The 21,005-nt window shown below is 38.7% G+C and overlaps 2 protein-coding genes across 2 annotated transcripts; one reads left to right on the forward strand and one right to left on the reverse strand.

The window, feature by feature from the left end:
* Positions 1-1,564: 1,564 nt before the first annotated feature.
* On the reverse strand, positions 1,565-2,137 carry LOC121370079 (putative nuclease HARBI1). Its single transcript, XM_041495180.1, has one exon. The coding sequence runs from the start codon at positions 2,135-2,137 to the stop codon at positions 1,565-1,567; it is 573 nt and encodes a 190-aa protein (XP_041351114.1).
* Positions 2,138-12,515: 10,378 nt separating this feature from the next.
* Positions 12,516-20,126, forward strand: LOC121370293 (whey acidic protein-like). Its single transcript, XM_041495431.1, has 6 exons — positions 12,516-12,639; positions 14,468-14,554; positions 15,044-15,141; positions 18,318-18,426; positions 19,133-19,273; positions 19,997-20,126. The coding sequence occupies exons 1-6, from the start codon at positions 12,585-12,587 to the stop codon at positions 20,014-20,016; spliced, it is 510 nt and encodes a 169-aa protein (XP_041351365.1). The 5' UTR covers positions 12,516-12,584; the 3' UTR covers positions 20,017-20,126.
* The last annotated feature ends 879 nt before the right edge of the window (positions 20,127-21,005 follow it).

A 21,005-nucleotide genomic window follows, 5' to 3' on the forward strand; every position in this document is an offset into this window, starting at 1 on the left:
CATACATGTTTCAAGCACAAGGCAACTTGACACATTGGTACTAGATGAAATAAAATTGCATATTTGTTTTACCCAGATAAAACTATTATTTTTTACAACCAACACACTCACATTTATAACCAATCACAGGACTTGTGGTGTTCACTTCTTTATCAAAAGTTGGGTGCACCTCGAACTTTGACCCAGCCGGAAGTTATTTGGTTTAGTACTACCAGCAGCGTATCGCTGCTCAGATACAGGCACAGCAGCAACTCATGGAGAAGATAAAAAAAAACCTAAAACATTAAAATAAAATATTAAATTAATATATTAATATTAATATCATATTTTATTTAAATGATTATTTTATTTTATTTGGGGGGGGGGGGGGGGCGGGGCGGGGGAATGGTAGCTCCAAATGTTTGTCCAAAACTCTTTGCCTTTAAATTGTTTATTGGGGGTGGGGCGGGGGCAAGTAAATGTGGTAATAATAAATTCTTTGCTTTTAATTGTTAGTGGGGGGGGGGGGGGGGGGGGGGGGGTGGAGTTAATTTGTTGCCAAAATTTTAAAATGATAATTTTCTTAAATTTTAATTTTACATTTTAATTTTATGACCAAATGTTTTGCCAATTTTTACGGTAATTTGTTATGAAAGCTAATTTTGAGAAATAATTTCTAATATGTTGAAATTCTTCTTGTTTTGTATCATTGCAGGAGGAGACCGCACACATTGCGTTCGGCTGCATGATCGGCTTGGCCGCTGGTGAACTAGATGAGGAGTCGTGGGACACCTTCCAGCTAGAGGTTAACCAGTGTCTGGTTAAGGCGAGGACGGAGACGAGGGAGAGGAGGAAGGCTGCTGAGAGTCGTCGCCACTTGCAGCCACAGGGAGACTTTGTCTTGGCCAGCAACATTGCCGCCCAGCAGCAACAGCAGTGTGCGCAGGGGATTTTGCAAGACTGGCAGCACAACTTACAGCTGCCACCAGCGCAGCAGCAGCCAGCGCAGCCACCGGCGAGGTCTGCCAGTGCACCCCTGCAGGGCAGTACTCCGTACTCTTTTGGGGAGTTGTTGGCAATTGAGTAGTCTCAGGTGTTTGGGGAACGGTCCTTTTAAGGACCCTTGTAAGTACCCAAGGGGAACGGTCCTTCTAAGGACCATTGTAAGTACCCTGCCAGATCCTCCCAGAAGGATAAAGCAACTTCTGATGCTCTAATGTTTATGTGTTGTTGTTTTTTGTGTTTTTTTGTTTGTTTGTTAAAAATAAATAAACAATTCAACCCTTGGCGCTTTTATTATTCTCGAATTATTTTCATCTTTATTTTAATATTAATTTTTTCTTTATTAATTATTTTTGCCTTATTTATTTTGGCAAGCAAACAAACAAACAATAACAAACAATTAACACACAGTACAACACAAACATCTGGGAGGATATAGTGGCCTGAGTGCAATACACTCTGGCCAGGGTACTTACAAGGGTCCTTAGAAGGACCGTTCCCCTAGACTCCCTCTCCTCTCAGTACTGGCGCAGATTGGCATCCTGCCATGCCACTGATCCCGCCGGTGACACAAAGTAGTGCTTCAGGTATATGCGCTGGAGCTCGCATCCGCGGTGTCCCGGTTACCACCCTGAGGTTGGTGGAGGTCCAGCAAGTTGGCATTGTCGCGCCAGGAACCAGGGACAACGTTGTGGTTGGCATCCTCCTGGTCCAACACATGGGCATCAGCAATTCTCTCCCGCAAGAAGTTGTGAAGGACTACGCAGGTCCGGACTATGAGGTTCACTGTATCTATGTCCACCTGCAGGGTGCTCAGCAGACAACGGAAGCGGTTTGCAAGGAGCCCAAACGCATTCTCCACCACACGACGAGCTCTGGAGAGGCGGTAGTTGAAGACCAGCTCATCGTGGTCGAGACCCCTGCGGCCGAATGGCTTCATCATCCAGGTCCTCATGGCAAAGGCATCATCAGCGATGATGTAGAATGGGGTGTCCACATCATCGTGTGGTAGTGGATCTGCATCTGGGATGCCGATGACACCGTCCTCTATGGCTTGGCGCAGCTCGCAGTGGTTCCATATCTGCCCATCGGAACTGGAGCCTACATCACTAACCTGTATCCACCGGAACTTGTAGTCCGCATCTACCAACGCCATCAACACAATGGAGTAAAACCCCTTGTAGTTGTGGTAGGTGGAGCCCGATCTGGGGGGTTTATTGATAGCAATATGCTTGCCATCAAGAGCGCCCAAGGCATGTGGGAATTGTCATCTCTGTTGGAATCGGTCTGACACCTGCCGCCACTCTTGGGGTTCTGTTGGTGTCTGAATAACCGCAGCTTCCAAGACATCGAGAAGAGCCTGGCAAACGGAGGAGACAATCCCTGAGATGGTGTTGTGTGCAACACGAAAACTGTACATCAGGTACCGGTAGCACTCTCCAGTTGCCAGGAACCTCAACGTCAAGGCGAGCTTAAGTCCAGGAGACACAGGTTGGCGCCAGTTGCTCGGGGTCGGGTTGAGATGGTGTTCAACCCTGGTGAGACGGTAATGGAAGCACGCCATGTCCATCGGCAGGAAGTGGTTGAAGGCCTCAGGATTCTTTATCTTCAGCTCTTGTAGGAGTGCATCGTACTGGCCATGGATGGGTCTTCTCAGCAACCAGTCTCTGGTCCACCACCTTCTCTGATGCCTCTCTTGTCGGTCTTCCTCCAACTGTCTGAGGTCGCGGACATGACCCAAAAGCTCAGCATTCTGCATGGCAAAGAGGTTCACAAGCTGTCTTCTGTGACCCATGTTGACTTCTAGGAAATTCTAGGCTCGACTGACCAGGATGTGGTGGACCATCATATTTATACCCCCTGTCTGGGCCGTATGTCGGCCCTAGCAATCTGTGCTTTACTGTACTTATCTTTACTTAGTTATCTGTAATTGAACGTAATAATACCGTAACAATAGCGTACTGTTACGTACTTTTAAGTACCGTAACGTAGCTATTAACGAAGTTCAACGTACTGTAACTTAGTCTACCGTGATGGGGACCCGTACTGACACCCGCAGTACAGCGTACTTTTACGTAGCATGACGTAGCACAGACCGTAATTGAACGTACTTACCTCTTCTCGGCCGTGAAACTGGTCAGATATTGGTTTTGTGCGGATCAAAGTACGCTAGAGTACGGTTAGGTACGTTATACTACATTATACTTCGCCACAGTACGTTAGCCTCACGGATGCAAATTCAGCCTCTAACGTACCGCTCTTTTGAATATGTCCAAAAATTAAATCGGAAATCACGACTCACCCAAGTTAATACCAAGTTAGCATCAAGGACAAATACGGTACGGTACTGATGCCGGTACGTTCAACTACGTCCACTAACGGCTATGTGACCACGGCTATAAAATCAATGAATGCGTCAAATACGTATGGCCGATACGGGCAAGACAAAACTACTTCATACTTCCCGCACTGCCACTCTCCCAGGACGTGCTTGACAGAATGAAGCTTGTTCGCAACCGCACTGTCCCAATCATCTTGCCAAGTCGAAAATATATATTGGTTAATATATTTAAAATCACTGTAAGGGACACCAACACCAACATGGGCAAATTCAAAGCAGACTTTTCATTGCACTTCATGCCAACATGGCTGGGTACCCAACAAAATATAACATCTTTACAAAGGTCTCACTACACAGATCACTTCCGGGTGAGATTGACTATTGAATTTTTATATTGATGTGGTCCATCATTTAATGTTTTGCATTTACCATAGTTAGCCGATGTATTTTTCGTGCTGGGGTGTCGTTAACCATTCATTTATTAATTCATTCCAGGTGAGAGTTCATTGATCACGGTCAACTATAGTTCCTAATTGTGACACAAGTTACATGGGCGTACATAGGGGGGGGTTCGATGGGTTCGACCGAACCCCCCCCCCCCCCCGAAATCGCTTTTTTATAATTTAATATATCTGACATTGATATCTAACATTATTATATTTACTCAACATAGAAATATATGCCCAATATCTCTGCAATCTATTTTGGAACCCCCCTTTTCAAAATCCTATGTATTGGAACCCCCCTTTTCAAAATCCTATGTACGCCCATGAGTTATGGTTTACATATTCACTTCTAGGAAATGGTGAACAATTAAAACCATATGTATGTTTAATTGTAAGCAGCCTTCTGGCTGCAGTTTGCCCTTGTTATTTTGTAATATTGTGCATTGATGTTTTGGGACATGGGTGTATAGCGCAAGAGACAGCCGCAGTGAATCGGTCAATGAACCACCTGTTTGGACCAGTACTACTGAAACTCAGACAGAAATGTTCTCAATTTTGGAATGAAAATAAATACTTATATAATGTATGTTCGCAATGGTGTATGTTGTTAGTGCCAACAAAACCCCGTTCTATTGGCAATCATCATTTGAAGTTGGACAATTTAACATGGGTTTCAGTGGCAGATGTGTAGTGTGACCAAAGTATTAGAGAAAAAATAAAATAATAATTTTAACGTCATAAAAATGCTATACAAAGCATAATATGAAGACGTTATGTTGAAAGACACTCTGTTATTAACTGTTTGAAAAAAAGTATATCTTTGATCGCTTTCCACTGCATATCGCGTATCGGGACAAATATATAGTTAATAAAACGAGTTGTTTCCCTTTACCAAGACCAATAGTAACTTTTTATTCTGTTATAGTCACCATGTGAAATAATAAACAAATATAAGTGCTTTTCATTTGAATCGCCCAAATTCAAGCACTTTCCAAATATGTATGAACCTATTAGGATTTCAAATTCAATGCAATATCATGGAACTACAATCCGTCCCATACTCCTACAAAAATGTTGGGTTATTTTGTAAATAATTCCAGTTTTGTTTGACGTAAGAAGAAAGGTATTTTGGAAATAACAAGAAAAAAGAAACTATTTTTGTGTCCTATTTAGAAAACAATCAGCTTAGGAATAAATAATAAATAAAATTGGGTTCCCTGTGGAACGGCTATGATTACACTTGGGACATTTTTTTTCAATAAGGCATCGTCTGGGTATATCATCTGTTTAAGCAAATTACGGTAATTTTTTGTAATATTAGTTTACAAAATTGTCGTTGTTCGACTCAAAAGAATGCATATTGTAAAACACTTGTTGTAATATTAGATTGATGAACCTAATGGATTGTCACGGGGATCCTATAATACCCGTAACTGAATAAAACACGATTATCCAAATATCTCTCCTAACTGTATATCTATTAGATCTCTCTGTATCGGGCAGGCTACAACCCGAGTGGCCCGGCTCTAGGAGAAATAAGAGATAAGAACTGATATAAATATATATCTGTAGTACGTTTAGTTCACTAAAAAACACAATACTCTTTGGAATCTGTATTAACTCTAACGCTGACAAATGTACTTGCCGCAGTAGTTAATTAACAACAACAATATAATAACAACCCAGAGCTAATCACTTAATTAGTTAATCACTAGGTGTCTAGTTTACAAAATATTCTAATCACTTCACCGTGATACAACACACACACGTGTGATAATTTGAGAAACGCTGCCAGAGGAACTTAATTAATAAAGGAATTACAACTCTATTCCTAACTGGTTACTTTTTAATTAACCCTTAAATACTCATTCAGTAACCTTGTAATACAGAATTAATACTGGTACATATCACAATAAAGACAATAACCTACAGTTTACCTAGGTCCTCTAGGATGACCGGCTAAGCTTTATCTTACCAAATACTCGTATAAAAATATTAGAACAGTGAAGCCTACAATTTACTTCGTCAGATTACCGGAGACGGTGTCTAAAGATTATTGGTATAATACAGTATTAAAATATTTAAAGTCACATCAATCACATAAAGGTTATACAACAAAGCAGAAATATATAGTTCCGGTCTGAACTAATATAGTTCGTTCAGTTGGACAACGTCCGTTCCCCTGGATACTTCCAATGTTTCTCCCCAATACATGTAAAATCCTAGCTATTTATTAAAAAACCCCAGACTGGTCCGGAGACAGTACGCGGGACCGAATCTTATGTTGTGTATATTTCCACAGCGACCAAGACGGTATATTTTCTTAGATGGCCAGACAGACCGTCGCCAGGTCGCTAGAAATACCCCGGTCGTAAACCGAACTATCGGAGGTTTTACGTAACCACTGTCCCCACCTAGTCTAAGTGCATATTGGGACGCAGGACTACCACCGTCCCGCGGAGGTATTACGTAACCAAGCTGCAGACGGCCCTCTAAAACAATTAACCATTAATTAAGATAAGAGCATGTTCCGTCACATGGATTAAAAACCCATTCTTTAATGCCGATTTTAAAAAATAGAATAGAACAGAATAGATGTTTAACGACACCCCAGCACGAAAAATACATCGGCTATTGAGTGCCAAACTATGGTAAATGTAAACATTAAATAATGAACCACATCAATATAAAAATTCAACAGTTAAATTAAAACACAGTTTAAAGAACTGTAAAAAAATACAAATATCACAAATAATTAAAATCTACAAAAAAGTCAGTATCTCGAAGAAATTGTTCTTTGATAAATTGGGGCTATCTGAAGATATCGGCTTTATCCTGTTCAAGTCTAATGGTAAATGCCGCTCGGCAGAGCCTCGCATGAACGGGAGTGCCGTACGGAATTTATGAAACGAGTTTGGGAATTATTTTAATCTCTGCGAAAGTTAAATGCGATTGTAATCGCTTCACAAACGACATTAATAACATGCAGCATGTCAATTACAGTGACGTTGAATATGTCAATTTCTGACAGTTGCTATATCGACTCGTGATGTCAAAAGCCTAACAGGTTTTATGGTATTGTTATGACCCATGCCATAAACATAGCGTGAGAAAAATTATATTCAAAGCATAAACTGAACTAAGTCACTCCATAACTCACCTTTGTGAAAAAACATATAACAATAATAATTTATCTTTGATTGCTTTCCACTCTGTAACCTATTAAAGTTGTCCGCGAAACACAGTAGGTTGCTGGTAAGAAATTATAATACATTGATTAACAAAAGGTAAAGTAACAAGTTTAACGTGCTCATATACCACTAAGGTTTCGAGCACGCCTGTCACGGGCTTTGCCTCTGACATCGCCAGTGACTAAGTCCGAGCCAGAAAGGGGGGGGGGGGGGGGGGGGGGAGGAGAGGTTGTAAGTTTGGAGTGGGCGGAATTTGGAATAAACATTTAGTAGTTAGGTCAGGGACCCAAGGCCAAAATGAGAAAGCTGATACATCCTAATCATGTCTGGCAAAAAGTTAAAAGTCCCAAAAATAAACGTTTTAAGGTGATTTGAGCAATTTTGACGGGCAGCTAAAAATGAAGTACGTCGGTTTGTTTACCAAAACCCCCAACTAAACATAAAATGTTGAACTGCAACCAAAAACATTTAAAGTCCGACTAAGCCCTTACCTGGAGGCGAAAGTTCATGATGAAAGGTTGACGCTATAAAGGTGATCCAAGGAAATGACTGGCATTAAGCAGTGGAAGTCTTCGTCAGAGGGTTGTGGCAGTGTAGTCCCGGCCGATGACCATCTTGATGGCTCTATGAAGAGAGGCGATGTTCAACTGCACTAGGAGTCTGGTTGACGGTATCCTTCAACCGCCCACTCCGTCACTAGGTAGTGGTTGGAAGGTGAGCACATCCGTCCGGAAGTACAGCTCCTCTTTCCTGGTGATATCCATCTTCATCACGTTTATATATAGAAACCATGTATATATAATATTTCAATATTTGTGTTCAATGTGTCAACATAGATAGATCATAAATGAAAAAAATAAACACTATACAGTTTACTATTATGTGTTTACATATCTACATTTACCATACCTTCTTCTCTCTATCTCCTTACCTTCCTTCTTGTCACTGCCATGAAAACAAAACCCTACTATCGTGACTCGTGACGACAGCTGAGGAATCTACAACCAACCAACCGATAACGGTTACCGTTGATCATATCATAATCGTCAAAGTATTTTAACAACTCATACTTTGTTGCTAATTGACACTACAATAGATAAAACTAAATAACGATGTCGTTAAATGCATAAAATGACTTTAATGACCAAGTGTAGTAGCCTTTTTCCTTCTTTTTTTTTCTAATGGGACGGTTTTCGATAGGTCGAGGATATTCGTTCTGCTACATACGTTTAATTTTCTAAATATCTACACTGAAGTTAAGTATAAAATTTCTGCTTTTTGTTAGTTTTAAAACCGTTTGAATTTTAGTCATAATATAGTTACATGGAATGTACTTTAGCTATAGGCCCTAGTCCGTCCCACAGGGAGCGCAGTTTTCTTACTATAGCATATAAGCAGATTATTTAATTGCACACACAAAGTTTTATAATACTTGTCACGGGGATCCTATAATACCCGTAACTGAATAAAACACGATTATCCAAATATCTCTTCTAACTGTATATCTTTCAGATCTCTCTGTATCGGGCAGTCTAATACCCGAGTGGCTCAGCTCTAGGTATAATCAGAGATAAGATCTGATATAAATATATTTATATATAGCACGTTTAGTTCACTAGAAAACACAACAAAACACAATACACTTTGGAATTTGTATTAACACTACGCTGACAAATGTACTTGCCGCAGTAGTTAATTAACAACAACAATATAATAACAACCCAGAGCTAAACACTTAATTAGTTAATCTCTAGATGTCTAGTTTACACAATATTCTAATCACTTCACCGTGACACAACACCCACACGTGTTATAATTGAGAAACGCTGCCAGGGAAACTTAATTAATAAAGGAACTACAACTCTATTCCTAACTGGTTAATTTTTAATTAACCCTTAACTACTCATTCAGTAACCTTGTACTACAAAATTAATACTGGTACATATCACAATAAAGACAATAACCTACAGTTTACCTAGGTCCTCTAGGATGACCGGCTAAGCTTTATCTTACCAAATACTCGTATAAATATATTAGAACAGTGAAGTCTACAATTTACTTCATCAGATTACCGAAGACACTGTCTAAAGAATATTGGTATAATACAGTATTAAAATATTTAAGGTCACATCAATCACATCAAGGTTATACAAGAGAGCAGAAATATATATTTACCAAGTCCAGTCGGACTACGTTCCCCGGGAGCCTTCCAATGATTCTCCCCGATATGTCTAAAATCCTATCTATTTATTCAAAAATCTCAGAGACAGCGAATATCGCCTGGGGGCACAACGCGGTACCTCAACTATCATGTGATATTCCCACAACTCCCAGAGACGGTATTTTGTCTTAGCTGGTCAGACTTACTGTCGCCAGTTCGTTAGAAATACTCGGTCATAAAACCGCACTACCTGAGTTATTACGTAACTACTGGCCACATGGCCTCCACAGGCGAAAAGATAAGAGCATGTCCCGTCACAATACTCATTTTATCAAAAATATAATTTCAAAAACACTTGATTTTTTTCATTGTAGTCCATATCAAACGTCTGACATCAATTTCGTTTGTTTTTTTTGTTTTTTTATGCAAGGCTAAATGCTATTCGTACATTTGGTCTTCGCATGAAGCGTTTTTTGTCGCTTTCCAACATTGATTTAAATGACACTTTGGAAACTCCTTCATATTTTGTTTTACCACCTTGGTGTGTTACACCACCTAAAATTGTATTTGATCTGGCGCATCTGAAGAAAGATCGTACAGATGCTGTTGTTTTAAACGTTTTTCATGGAAATTCAAGACAAGTACCGTGATTACATTCCTGTGTATACAGATGGATCACGGGATGGAAATTATGTGGCTTGTGCTACAGTTTTTCCCATCAGACACTATCATTTCCATGAGACTGCCTGACTCAGCATCGATTTTTAGTGCTGAAGTTTGGGCAGTCATTAAAACCTTGGAAGAAATTAAAGATTCCATAGCATCCAGATTTATTATTTTTACAGACTCACTTTCGTGTCTTCAAGTTTTACGAAATATGAAGCTGGACCATCCCTTAATTGGGATGGTGATACGAAAGTGTGTCTTTTTATCTATTGCCAAAAAAGATGTTGTATTTTGTTGGGTGACCATCCATGTTGGCATCATGGATAATGAAAAGGCAGATTCAGCTGCCAAGTCTGCTCTGGATTTGCCTCATGCCAGGGTTGGTGTACTTTATACTGATTTTAAAAATAATATCAACAAATTTATCTTTTCGACTTGGCAACGTGATTGGGACGATGAAGTTGCGAACAAGCTTCATGCTATCAAGCCAGTCTTGGGAGAGTGGCGGTCCTCCTATAGACAGGGCAGGAAGGATGAATTAGTCTTGTGTCGTGCCCGCATTGGTCACACTTACTTGACCCATTCATTTATCTTGAAGAAAGATCCTCCACCTCAGTGTGAGCACTGTCAGTGTCTTCTGACTGTGCGACACATTTTGGTGGAGTGTAAGCAGTTGTCAGCAACTCGAAAAGATTTATTTGGAAAAAGAAATGTGATGGAATCATTTCGATTCCATCCAGAACCTTTATTGCAATTTTTACATGATACTGCGTTTTATTCTAAATTTTAATTATATCTATCTGTGATATTGGTATTTTTACACAGTCCTTTACACTGTGTTTTTAACTGTTGAATTTTTATATTGATGTTGTTCCCATTACCATAGTTTGACACCCAACAGCCGATGTATTTTTCGTGCTGGGGTGTCGTTAAACATTCATTCATTAATTCAATTGCGTTTTTCTGACTAAAGTCCATTAGAAAAAATTTAACTCTGAACCGTTTTACAGAGTTGTATATCCACATGTTTTCAATACCTTGTCACTTACAATATCTATACACCAAACCAAATAGTTCATAAATATCAACAATGTATTTCTTATTTTTGAAATAAAAATCGTATCCAAAACGGTTTTAAAAAATAAAACCAATAAAATTGACATTTACAAGTCGATGTTTTATACTGGACAGTTAATATATAATATTAGAGAATTTGAGAGAATAAAAATGCGGCTGGTTGATACAGATGGCTGTTAGGGTGTATTTAACTGTTGCTGGTTTCTAGTCTAACATTCGACTTAAAACCACATTTATTTTAGTGTTTAACGTCTGTCTAGAATATTGGACACCTTGGTCCAGGTTCCGAGAACAAGATACGACAATATAATGTAAAGGTAGAGATCTGATTAGTTGTATAATCTATGTATTATGGTCTTATTCTTTATATATATATATATATATATATATATATATATATATATATATATATATATATATATATGTTGCAAATTAACATGAAAATCATGGTCGCCAGCAGGGCCAGTTGTAGTTACATGCCAATTCATCGGTTTCTCGTTGAAAGAAACGGACTATATAGGGTGAGCACATGGTTATTATTCAACAAAGAACATTCTAGTTTTGATGTTTACTGTACAATTAAATTTCAATGTGATAATTGGAGGGCTAGTTGAATTAAAGAAGGGCCAGTAAGATTTTTCTTCAACTGGCGCTGCTGACAACCATGAGTTTCATGTTAATTTGCAACCCTTTATATATACTAATCTAACAGTTGCTAAATAAGCAGTAATAATAAGTCCTAACAGATTCGCAGTCGCAGTAAGTGGGGTCAACAACATATATACAGTAATGTATTTTAGTATGTCACAGAAAGAAGATCAGTCATGTTATGGAAATTAATAAACCAGGATACAGGCTTTGACCGTTTCCTGACGTTTGGACTGAATACCTATATACAGGAATTGCGACTTTTAAATTACTTAATTCTGTCTGTATCTGTAACTATGCCTCGTCGTGTCTCTCTATCGGTATCTTCCTATATGTATTATAAGTAAGTATGACAAAGTGATAACAAAAATGAAACACTTCTGTCATTCATCAACTAGCCCAGTACTTAAAGTATTCGTCTGATCAGTGGTCGATCTAGGATCGATCCCCGTCGGTGGGCCCATAGAGCTATTTCGTATTGCAACCAGTGTTCCCCAACTGGTGTAACAACGCTCATTATATGCACTATCCATTATGTGGGATGTGCCGTATAAAAGATCCCTTGCTGCTAATCGGAAAGAGTAGCCCATTGCGAGGCTTCAGTGAGTTTACTCTCTCATATATGCGGTCCTTAACCATATGTCAGACGCCATATAACTAAGTGTGCGCCATGACTGGTATATCAAATACCATGGTATGTGCTGCATCGTGTGTGGGAAAAGTACATATAAAATATCCCTTGCTACTAATGGAACTACTAAGTTTGCGAGTCAGAATTACCAAATCTTTGACATACAATATCTGGTGATTAATAAATACATGCGATCTAGTAGTGTCGTTAAACACAAACGAACTGACTTCAACGTTATAACCGTAAGTAAAAAGTGTCGAATCTGTCGTGAAATAGAATATACCTTCCTTATTCCTTCAACAAATCGCCGTGGGCTGTAACAGTCGATGATTGAAGACATATGGAGTCTTGTTGATTTAAGGACAACAAGGAACAATAGTATTTATGTATATAAAAATCATACATTAATAAACGACAGTACCGGTGGTTATATACAACAATCATGAACAGCGTATATGTTTGTCTGTGGGCATTTCTCTTACTGAAGACAGTCGCAGGTAAGTGTATTTTTCACATACATGTGTGTTGAATATCACTCAAAGTGGTACATGTATTTCCTTATATTTAATTTGTATGTATTTGAACAGTTTGAATGAATGAATGAATGAATGAATGTTTAACGACACCCCAGCACGAAAAATATATCGGCTATTAGGTGTCAAACTATGGTAATGCAAACAAATAAGGTGATGATCAACATCAATATAAAAAGTTACGATTTAAATAAAAACAGTGTAAAGAACTGTGCAAAAAAAACCCCAAATATCACAGATAGATACTGATTTTCACTCAAACTTTCAATTTGTGCTGTACTGGCCATTCTCAAAGAGAATGTTACACCCCACGGTGAGGTTACAGCATAATGAAAGAAATGTTTTATTTAACGACGCACTCAAACATATTTCATTTTCGATTATAGAGGGTAGGACATATGGTATTGAGGGAGGAAACCCGCTGTCGCCACTTTATGGGCTACTCTTTTCGATTAGCAGCAAGGGATCTTTTATATGCTCCATCCCATATCCCATAGCACATACCACGGCCCAATGGGCCCACTGACGGGGATCGATCCCAAACCGACCGCTTTACCACTGGGCTACGTCTCGCCCCTCTATTAATAATGATAACTGCAAATGGTGTGTATTGTCAAATATACTACACATATGAATCCGATGGGTAAATAAAATGCTGTTTGATATTCACTAAACAAAGCAAGAAATAAATGTTTTTATTTAACGACGCACTCAACACATTGTTTTACGGTTATATAGCGCCATACCTATAGTTAAGGACCACACAGATATTGCGAGAGAAAACCCGCTGTCGCCACCGCATGGGCTACACTTTTCGATTAGCAAGAGGAAACCCGCTGTCGCCACGGCATGGGCTACACTTTTCAATTAGCAGCAAGGGATCTTTTATATGCACCCATCCAACAGACAGGGTAGTACATACCACGATTTTTGATGTACCAGTCGTGGTGCACTGGCTGCACTAAGTATACGTAATATACACATGTACATAAACAATCAATCATTACGTCTCTTTCTATCTATCTGCCTCTGTTTCCGTCTACCGCCGTTGAACCCATTTGGTTATTTCTCGTACCAGCCAGTGCACTACGACTGCTATGCTGTCTGTATGTAAAAGATTCCTTACTACCACTCTTTAAGACTATATGTCAAAATTACCAATTGTTTGCTAATTAATAAGTCAATGTGCTCTAGTGGTAATTTTAACTCTCTCTCTCTCTCTCTCTCTCTCTCTCTCTCTCTCTCTCTCTCTCTCTCTCTCTCTCTCTCTCTCTCGCTCGGACTTTGTATATCTCTTTAGTTTTATAGTAATGTTTAGTTAACATTATTAAACTGCTGTAAACACTTTAGGCCCTTTTGACATTTTATATTTAACTAAATATTTCGGTTGTATTTAAGAAATTGTTTGGGTTATTACAAGCATTAGGAAAAAACATTACTTTATGTATAATGACACTAAAATTCGAAACTATAAAATGTCTTTAATTCGCAATTTTAGTTTTTAAATCCAAAACATGTTACAGTGGCAAAAAATTGAGAATAGTCTTTTTACTGCACTTAGTATTCTTGATGGTATTTCGTAAGCACAATACAATATCAACAGTTAAGCTATTGGATAATGTGTCGAAATGTACGGCAGATTCGGCAGCCATTTTCAAATTCATATTAATAAAAGTTCAGCCACACGGTATTCCAATTCCACCTGAGACTTCTGACGCTCAGTTTTCAAAATTCTGAAACACAAGATAGGGGACGTCTTATCTGTATAATAATGATCGTTATTAAACAACAGGTCAGTGCCCCGTGTTTGGGCCGGTTTCATGCTACGACGACGACCAAGACGAAGGAATGTGTGAGGATGATGAAGACTGCAGTCCAGGTAATTCTATATGTTCTTGTGGTGTAATAGCAAGCCCTTTATCAATATGTTGTGGGTACAAAATATTCCGGCTGCAATGCCACTGATCTGCATCTCACCCATGTATACACGTGACTTATTCCGTACCACATATCGCACCCGACGATGGTGACTGAGCAAGGATTCGCTTGTTCTGTAGGTTCTAGTCATCTAACGACACATAAACCGTTGGTTAACCAGCAGTTACTAGAAGTTGTTTCTTTTGATTAGTAACAGTGAACCCTTTATCTGTACTTCCTACAGAAAGACATATATATACAACGACCTTTGATATAAAAAAGATCTGCGACTCGTATAGATAAAATTGTAGAATCTAGTGATAATATACAGAACATGTACTTAATTAATGCGGTGTCTTTGAAATCCCGAACGGAATAATATTGCAAACTACATGTATATGTTATTGTCACACTGACTGTGTAATGTATTAATATTGTTACTTTATTTCAGGTCAAATATGCTGCACGATAGGCTGTTCTATACAATGTGTTGATCCTGTTGGCCAAACGACTGAGCCACCAAGCACGACAGAAAGTCAGCAAACCAAGGTATAGAAGTCAATAATGGATCTGTTCGTGACAGTGTCACGAACTGTTAATAGTCAATATTCCATGGATTAGATAATTGTGGACCCATTCTATTATGAATTTTTATTTTTTATTTTTATGGGTACAAGGACACATGGGCCAATTTCTGAAAAGGGCACCTCAATAAAAATTTGGCATTTTATAACTCATATATACAGTCAAAACTATCCTAGCGGCTACCTGTACTCAGCGGTCACTTGCCTTAAGCGGCCACTTTTTTCCCTCCCAAACGATTTATAATGTAAATGCACATGTAATAAGCGGTCACCTGTCTAACGCGGCCAGCGGCCACCTAAATCGGATCCCAAATCGCTATTACACAAAAAGGGATATTGTAACAACAGCGATAAGTGAATGAATGAATGAATGAATGAATGTTTAACGACACCCCAGCACGAAAAATACATCGGCTATTGGGTGTCAAGCTATGGTAATGCAAACAAATAAGGTGATGATCAACATCAATATAAAAACTCAAGATTTAAATAAAAACAGTGTAAAGAACTGTGCAAAAATACAAATATCACAGATAGATACTGACTTTTACTCAACATTTCAATTTGTGCTGTATTGGCCATTCTCAAAGAAAATGTTACACCCCTGCACCACGATGAGGTTACAGCACGGGCAGGGGCAACAGCGATAAGGTGCAGCAAATAACCGATTTCACACCTTAAGGAATACTAGTACCCATTCAGTCCCGACATCTCTACTGTGTATCAATTAAGAAAGTCGGACTGGAATGCATCTAATTGCCTCTGAACAGGCGCTACCATTTGTAGGTTCATTTACTATGACAATACACCGCATGAAGTAGGAATAAAATAATTAAATGGAAAAAAGAAAACAAACTTGTTGAGAACGGTTAATTTAAGACACAGGAGACGACATGTCAAAAGTTGATTTATAGTCAACTGTGAAGCACACATCCGTTGATTAGCAGTACAGACGCTAAAACAAGAACGAACAACAAATGTTTTAAAGACTATATATATGGCAACCTGTACTCAGCGGCCACCTGTCTTAAGCGGCCACTTTTATCACTCCCTTGTGTGACCGCGTAAGACAGGTTTGACTGTAGTGATACAGAGGATAATATTTTGTTTATAACTTTAAACGTATATATTAATTCAATAAATATACTCTTCAAGAAAGGAGGGGAATGTAGGAAATAACAGCCAGTTAAAGAAGTATCAATAGGTATCACAGTCTAGGAATAGATGCATGATAAAAATGAAGGAATTGGGACAAAAACATGTTGGCAGCTGATTGTATAGTTGCAGACGACCCGGAAACAAGATAGAGATGACATGTGAAAATTAAACGTTCACGTCTTTTCATCAATAATGGGCAATGTGCCCACGATTCGTCAAACATTCGTTTATTCGACGTGGCATGCTGTATCAATCTCCCAATGACGATTTAAGGAAGTCTATCCCACTCCTCTTGCAGAGCCTGGCCAAGTTCAGATAAAGTAACTGGCGGCAGTTGACGTCTCCCGACCATGTCCCAGACCTGCTTTATGGGTGAAAGGTCAGGGCTCATTGCTGGCTATGGCATTCTGGTGACGTATTGCTGCTGAAGGTAGTCATTTACGATACATGCACGGTGGGCCCGAGCATTGTCAAGTTGAAACACAAACCATCGACCAGCACGGCGAGCAAACGGGACAGCAATCGGTGCTAGTATGTTATCCCGGTAGTACTGACCAGTGACCCCCCCCCCCCTCCCGAACAATATGGAGAGGTCTTCTGTCAGTGATGCTACACCACATATAGCATAACTGTACCACCACCAAATTTGTCATGTGACCTAAGGATGACGTTTTCTTGGCGTTCATTTCGACGTCGCCGAACGCAACAACGCCTATCCAAGAAGTCCAGAGTGAATCGGGACTCGTCAGAAAACATTACACTAGACCATCGACGATTTCCCCAGGTTCTACACTGTGTACACCATTGACGCCTGTTTACCATGTGGCAATTCGTTAAAGGTGGCACAACACGTGGTCGCCGAGAATGCGGATGGGATGACCTGCATATATACGATTTCTAATCGTCTGACCCGTCACTCGGACCCCAGTAGCCTGGCGTAACTGTGCAGCGATTTGAGTCGCTGTTTGAGCTCGATTTCGTAGAACCTGGGTTCTGATGAATCGATCCTGGACTCGTGTGGTTGACCTGGGACGCCCTGAATGGAATGAATGAAAGAATGAATGTTTAACGACACCCAGCACGAAATATACATCGGCTATTGGGTGTCAAACTATGGTAAAGACAAAACATGAAGTGAGTCGATAATCAGCATTTTGGGTCTGCTGGTATCTGTTCTATAGTCTGCAAATTACAGACGGCAAAAAACCCCCCAAAAAACCTTGAATGTTTTTAGTGGAGAGACAGAACCCTGTTATTGACCCTTGGATTTTTTCTCTTTCTCTTTTACACAAAATGTCTAAGTAACCATATGTTAGACACCAAATATCCCTAATTTTAAAATGTGCTGAGGTATCGTTAAACACACATTGCTGTGTCCTTGCCTTTAGTTAACGAACATTTTTTTTGTTTAACGACACCACTTGAGCACATTGATTAATTAATCATCGGCTATTGGCTGTCAAACATTTGGTAATTCTGACACTTAGTCAACAGAGGAAACCCTGCAAATTTTTCCTAAAGCAACAAGTCATCTTTTATATGCACTTTCCCACAGACAGGAAAGCACACACCACGGCCTTTGACCAGTTGTGGTGCACTGGCTGGAACGAGAAAAAAACCCCAATCAGTTGAATGGTCCACCGATGTGGATCGATTCTGCGACGCAAGCACCTAGAGCCAGCACTCAACCGACTGAGCTAAATCCCGACCTCTTAACGAATACAGTTCAGCTGGTCAGATACAAGTGCAAGACAGTTTTGACCAATACCACGCTTTGAACCAGTATAAATGATTTTGATGTTGAAAAAACCCAAACATTTTTGAAACATCATTAAAGACAAACCTTAAGTATACAAGTATCTTCTTTCCATAACTTAATTGTACTCTAAAATATTAATGCAATTAACGCTATCCAAGACTTTATTCAAACTAAATACATATTATCATATTTAATTTGTAAATAACCATGTTTCCATATTTCAGGCAGCATCATGTTTTAGTCAGTCTGACTGTGAAACACAGCAGTGTTGTACCAACACAACGTCTGGGGCCCAAACAGGGATTTGCCAGGACAGAAAACAAATTGCTGATGGTAAAAACCTTGACTGAAATGAGATTTTAAGATCCAAAATGCTTATAATATGCTCTTCTATATATAAAGTTTTGGTATAGACATTGAGCTATTTGAGGACACCATCTCCATTTCTCTAAAGTTAACGTATATTTGGCATGCATGCTACATGTTATTTAATTAACTGAAAATATATGTGTAGTTATTTTCACGCCTTCTCGTCTTATAACATCGCTTCGTAATGCAAAATACAGGCACAACAGTAGATGGTATTGATACGCCAACAGTCTTCCACCGTGTCTTGTAAGATGTATTGTTTGGTATCTTTGTTGTGAGTATGGTGTTTTTGTTGTTTTATTTTGTTCCTGATGTTTAGTTTAGTTTTGTTTGGTGTTTGTTTGTATTGGTTTGTTTTTGTCTTTGATTTATTTTGTTGGGGACGGGGTGGGTGGGTGTGTTAAGTGAATGGTTTTAACACATAGACGTTTCTTATATATATATTTTAAAGAGAACAACAGAGAAAGCATCGCGGGAATGGATACTTGTTAATATGACCTTGAGTGACTAATGCATGTAAAGAATATCGAAAATGAGGGGTGGGGGGTGGGGGGTGGGGGTGGGTGGGTGAAGAAATTAACTTGGATGATATATTCTCAATGATATATTATATATATAATCTCGCTATTTGAGCTACAACTACACTAGGAAGTAATACATTTCTTTGCAGACTGTCACAACCCTAATCCCACGGGTTTCTCTCACAGCGGCTGTCGATCACCCTCAGCCATAATACACCCTGATCTCTGTCCGTGTCAGTGTGACTATGTCTGCAGTCCCGGGCCTCCTAATGGATACGGTGGATATAGAGGTAAGAAACAATATTTCACTTTTTAAAGATTATTATTGTTACGCATATTTTCAACCTTTAAAACAAGTCTTATTGTCACGTATATTTAAATCTTTAATATCTTTAAATAGCTGTTCAAAGAAAATAAAAACCTAATAATCTAATAGGTAATATAAGAAGTTAGGAAAAACTGTTCTACCTGCCTCGAAGGCATAGTGGTTAAATCATATGATTGAAGGCAGGTGGGTACTGGGTTCGCATCCCGGTACATGCTCCCACCCATAACAAGTTTAGCGACTTAATAGGTAGGTATAAGACCACTAATCCGATTTCTCTCACACTAACAACTAACCCACTGTCCAGGACAGACAACCCAGATACGCGTGCCCAGGACAGCGTGCTTGAACTGTAACTGGATATGAGCATGAATATAAGTATAAATAGAAAAACAAACATCGTTGTCTGGCTTGTTAATATTATTTACAATATTACTAATGACAACACAGTAAATTAAGTTTTTAAAGCACAATTGTATTTGGAATATAAAGTACCGTACCTAATACACGACACATACATACATGAATACATTCACTAAATCTCTTCAGAAACTGGGAACCTCGTGTTATCTTTTCAGAATGTTGGAATTTACGTTTTTATAAAATGAAAAAACATTTTGGTTAACGTTTTTATAATTGTGTATTTTTGTTTCTAAATATTTACAAATATGTTTGTTTTTTATTGCAGGCATTTGCATGTTCTGGTAGAACTCTGGAAAGTTCGACGCATTTATTTGTTGTTTTTATATGACAGTTTGTTGTTACATCATTTGAAATTGTGTTACACCATGTGTATGCATTAAAATTTACTTATTACCCGTCGTTTTGTGACTCATAATTTAATGCACTGTGACACATGACGCTCACACACCACTGTGTAACACACACACACACACACACACACACACACACACACATATATATATATATATATATATATATATATATATATAGGTTATTACCAGAGTGTTTTTCGGTATCGTCAATATCATATATTAGGAATAAAAATTGTATTATGCGAACCTCATGGACTTTATTTCTGAACAATACTCTTGAAAAACAAACGAAAACCCAAATCGGCATAGGTGAGGGAATTGTGTGGCTAGAAGACCAAAAGCAGGTGCATATATAGAGGTTATTACCAGAGTGTTTTTCGGTATCGTCAATATCATATATTTGCAATAAAACAATTGTATTATGCGAGCATAATACATATTTTTATTCCTAATATATGATATTGACGATACCGAAATACACGAGGGTAATAATCTCTTTATCATATAAGCTCAAGCTTAATACAACGTGTTTTTGTAAACTGTTCACGCAACTTTAATTCCAGTCCGCCATTACTAGATATTCAAATGACGTAAGAATATGTGGCGCGGTGTATTTTTTAATGAAAATGACGTCAAACTCGAATAACGTCATTTTGGATGTCCTTACATCAAAATAAAGTTATGCCTAAGGTTTTTTGTTTTCTGAACGCTGGTCAGCTTTCAGTGTCAAATTGCCATTGAAATGTCTTTATTTGATGACTATGAATGCATAGTCAATCATGGAGTGTCACCCAAGTACGTTTGCTTAAATGTCAATAAACCTAGTGCCGAGACCTCGACTAATTTACATCTAATTTGCAAAGTTATCAAATTCTTAAAGTATGTGATACTTTGATTGCACTGAAAATGTAAGATATTATA

This window comes from Gigantopelta aegis, chromosome 4, assembly GCF_016097555.1.
Source record: "Gigantopelta aegis isolate Gae_Host chromosome 4, Gae_host_genome, whole genome shotgun sequence".
Classification (NCBI taxonomy): domain Eukaryota; kingdom Metazoa; phylum Mollusca; class Gastropoda; order Neomphalida; family Peltospiridae; genus Gigantopelta; species Gigantopelta aegis.